Raw genomic sequence first — 3685 nt, forward strand, 5'->3', positions numbered from 1 at the left:
CCAGTGCCCCCCAAACTCCTGTCCCTCATCCCCAGTATCTCCAACCCCCCCGCGCTGGCAGGGACCTTCTCCATGGTGTGGCGCAGGGTGCACGGGTCCTCGATGATGTGCCGGAAGAGCAGGGTGACGAGGGGGGTGAAGCCGGTGAAGCCGGAGCTCTGGGTAAGGCCCAGGATGGTGCGGGTGCTGCGCAGCTCGGCGAAGAGCAGCGCGTGCTTGTGGTGGCGGGTGAGGCGCAGGCAGAGGCGTAGGGTGGCGTGCAGCGTGTCGGGGTCCACCGGCACCCCCAGCATGCTCACGCAGGCTCGCAGCACTGCCGGCACTGCCTCCTCCGCCAGCCCCCGCACTGGCGCCTCTGCACCGGCCTCCTCCGCCGCCACTGCCACTGGGCCAGCCTCCGCCACCGCCTCCTCCTCACTGCCTGCCGCTGCCGCTGCCTCCTCCACCGCCGGCTCTGGGGACGCAGGGATGTGCGCGCAGGGCCGGGGGAAGCGCTGCTGCTCCCCCCCGGCGCCACGCGGCCCCCCCATACCTGCCGGCCCGCCACCGCCACCACCGCTCTCCTCCTTAGCTCGGCCCTCGGGCTCCCGGCCCTCATCTGGTGCCCGCTCAGCCTCGCCCGCGCCACCCTCCTTGGCGCCCTTGCCTGCCCGGGGGGCCCGCAGCAGCGTCAGCATCACGGGGCGCCGGTTCCCCGTCTCCTCGTTCACCTGGAGGGGGGGAGCAGCGGTGGTTGGGGGGGGGAGTGATGGCAGGCGGTGGTTGTGGGGGGGGGGTGATGGCAGGCGCCGTACCCCCCCCCCCCAGCGCTCCCAGTACCTGCACCATGGTGGTGAACTGGACAGTGTAGCGGCGGCGGCCAGCAGTGAAACGCACGCTGGTCTCGCCTGCCCGCCAGGCCGCGTCGATGGTGCTGTTGTTGCTGGCGCTGTAGCTGCACCACCGGCCCGAGCGGTCATCAAACCACCGCCAGTTGTTCCCGTTAGCCTGTAGGTACTGGGGGGGGAAGGATGGGGGTCAGCCCCACGGAGTGACCCCGGCCCCCTCACCGCATCCCCCCGCACCCACCTTGTTCATCTGTGCCCGGCGCTTGGAGGACACTGCTGTCTTCTCGTAGAAGTCGATGAGGAGCAGCACGGGGGTGATCCACCTGGGGGGATGGCGGGGCTCAGGGGGTGCCAAGGGGGCGCCAGGGGGCCCAGAGCGATGTGTCCCCCCCTTACTTGGGCGTCTGCACCTCCTTGTGCTCCTTGGCAGCCTGCAGACAGGGCTGCACCACTTCCAGCAGCTTGATGAGCACATCCAGCACGCAGCTCGACTCCACCACCCGGGCACACGGCAGCTTTAGCTCCTGCGCGGGGCGGAACCAGGGCGTCTGGGTGGTGAGGGCCCGCGCCACCCGGACGCCTGGGTCCCTGTGGTGCACCCACACCACAGGGGCAAGGGGAAAGAGGGGACTGGGGGCAAGAAGGGGGCGCCGGCACGGCTAGGATGCTCTGGGAGAGGAAGGGCATCACACTGGGCACCAGGTGATGAGGGCCATTGCCATGTCGCTGGGCCAGGACATTCCTGTGGACCACTCGGGAGAGAAAAAAAGTGGGTGCCCGGGACACCTGGGCTCCTGGGCTCACCTCGAAGAGCAGGGTGAGCAGCAGGATACGTGTGGCCAAGTTGGAGGCCTGGGGCAGCGTCGCCATTTGACTGATCCACTCAGAGACCGTCTTGGTGTCGCTGGTGGTGAGTGGCAGCGCTGCCTTGATGAGCACGTCGGCTGCCTCCCACACCTGGTGGGGGGGGGGGGAGAGCACACGTCAGAGCCGCCCGGATGCCTGGGCCCCTGCCCCAGACTCCCTCAGGGCCTGCCCTCACCTGCTTGACCACCTGCTTCAGGATGGAGTCACGGTAGGCGGCCCCGTTACGCTTCACGGCGGTCATGATGAGGTCGCAAACGCGGTAGACTGTGTCGGGCAGCTCATCCAGCAGCTGGGAGCAGCCGGGCAGCATGGCATCCGTGAAGGCTAGCAGCTCGCCCGGCTCCAGTGGCTCCGCGCCCTCAAACTTCTCCAGGCACTTGGCCTCCTCCTCCTCCTGCCGCTCCCGTGCCCGCCGCTCCTCCTCCTCCTTGCGGCATGCTGCCTCCTGCATGGGGATGTGCCACGCCATCAGTGGGGTGCGTAGCAGTGGTGGAGGGGGACACGCTGCACTGCTGGGGGGGGACGCAGAGGCCCCCTCCCAGGCTCGGGGGGCTCTGGCGCAGTCCCGACGCCCTGTTCCTCCCACCCCCCCCCACCCCCAGGGCAGCCCCGATCCCCCCCGGCGCCACCTCGGGAGACTCGGCCCGCTGGTCCATGGGGATGTCTTGGCCCAGCGACATGGCGATGGCCCTCATCATCTGGTCCTCCTCCGACATGCTCAGGTCCTGCGGAGGGGAAGGGTGGGTGGGGCTGTAGGGGAGGGGCCAAACCTGCCCCCACCCCTGGCCCCACCCAGCCAGCCCCACCCCCTTACCCGGACCACGCCCCCCATGAGGGGTGGCGGGTGGGTGAGCAGGTACTCGGTGGCCTGCTCCATGGTGTTGGTGTTGAGCAAGGCCTCCATGGCGTGTTCCCGCGTGAAGCCCATATCCATCAGCTGCAGGGGAACAGGCGTCACCGCAGGAGCACCGCAACGGGCGCCCCGGGCCCCAGCCCCTCCGGCTCCTTCCCCAGCCCGAACGGAGCCGGTGCTGGAGTGGGAGCTGGGTGCGCAAAGCAGGCTRCCCTGCTGGGATCGCCGTGTCCCCACCTGCTGCAGCTGCTGCTGGTTGACCTGGGGCTCGCGGCGGGGGCCGGCGTCATCGGCGCCAGGCTCCTCCTCGCCCCTTGGCCCCTCGCGCTCCCGGCCCAGGCGCTCGCGGATGAGGGGCTCGCCCCGCAGGATGTGGCACAGGATGGCCAGCATGGACTCCGCCATGCGGCCCCCGTACACCTTCAGCGGGCGCCGGTTCCACAGCTGCTTGATGCAGGTGAATGCTGCCTGCAGGGCGCAGGGTTAGGGGGGGGCCCCCTGCGTCCTCTCCACGTCTCCCTGAAGTCCCCACGTCCCCCTGATGTGCCCAGGGCCCCGTGTCCCCCCGTGTTCCCTCCATGTCTCCCCCAGTCCCCACGTCCCCCCGTGTCCCCTGCAGCCCCCCAACGTGCCCAGGGCCCCCTGCATCCCCTCATGTCCCCTCCGTATCTCCCCAATTCCCCAGATCCCCCTGATGCACCTGGGGCCCCTGCATCCCCCCATTTCCCCCCGTACCTTCTGGGTGACGACGAGAAAGCGCAAGGCACTGAAGTGGGGCTGCCCGGGCCCCGGCGCCTTGGCAGGCAGCGCATGGGGCGACTCCAGCACGGTGCTGGGGTTCACCATCTTCTCCACCAGCATGAGCCAGGCGTCGAGGAACTCGCCAGTGCCGTCAGGCAGCTCGGGGTGCTCCAGCCCCTCTGCCACTGGCACCTTCCCCCCCATCGACAGCGCCCAGTTGAAGGTTCTGGGGGTGGGGGCAAGTGGGTCGGCGGGGGGGGGGCCCTGGCTTCCAGGCGCCCAGCCCCCTTCCTCCCTCCTGGCCCGGCCTTAGATTTGGGCAAGCTGCCGGGGGGCCCTGATATCTGGGATAAGGCAAGTGTCCTAGGGGGACCCTGGGGTGCCGTAGGGGTGCATG

The 3685-nt window shown here is 69.8% G+C and overlaps 1 protein-coding gene across 1 annotated transcript in view; it reads right to left on the reverse strand.

Moving 5' to 3' along the window:
• HUWE1 (HECT, UBA and WWE domain containing 1, E3 ubiquitin protein ligase) overlaps positions 1-3685 on the reverse strand; it is a 29451-nt gene that overhangs the window by 16007 nt on the left and 9759 nt on the right. Inside the window, exons 31-41 of the mRNA XM_026079360.1 lie at positions 3283-3514; positions 2785-3015; positions 2509-2631; positions 2324-2419; positions 1870-2139; positions 1632-1784; positions 1224-1351; positions 1069-1150; positions 820-996; positions 533-710; positions 66-454 (exon numbers count right to left, since the gene is read on the reverse strand). Coding sequence (XP_025935145.1) covers positions 66-454; positions 533-710; positions 820-996; positions 1069-1150; positions 1224-1351; positions 1632-1784; positions 1870-2139; positions 2324-2419; positions 2509-2631; positions 2785-3015; positions 3283-3514 — 2059 coding nt within the window. The remainder of the gene's footprint in view (positions 1-65; positions 455-532; positions 711-819; positions 997-1068; positions 1151-1223; positions 1352-1631; positions 1785-1869; positions 2140-2323; positions 2420-2508; positions 2632-2784; positions 3016-3282; positions 3515-3685) is intronic.

This window comes from Apteryx rowi, unplaced genomic scaffold (assembly GCF_003343035.1).
Source record: "Apteryx rowi isolate R43461 unplaced genomic scaffold, aptRow1 scaffold_1147, whole genome shotgun sequence".
Taxonomy (NCBI): Eukaryota; Metazoa; Chordata; class Aves; order Apterygiformes; family Apterygidae; genus Apteryx; species Apteryx rowi.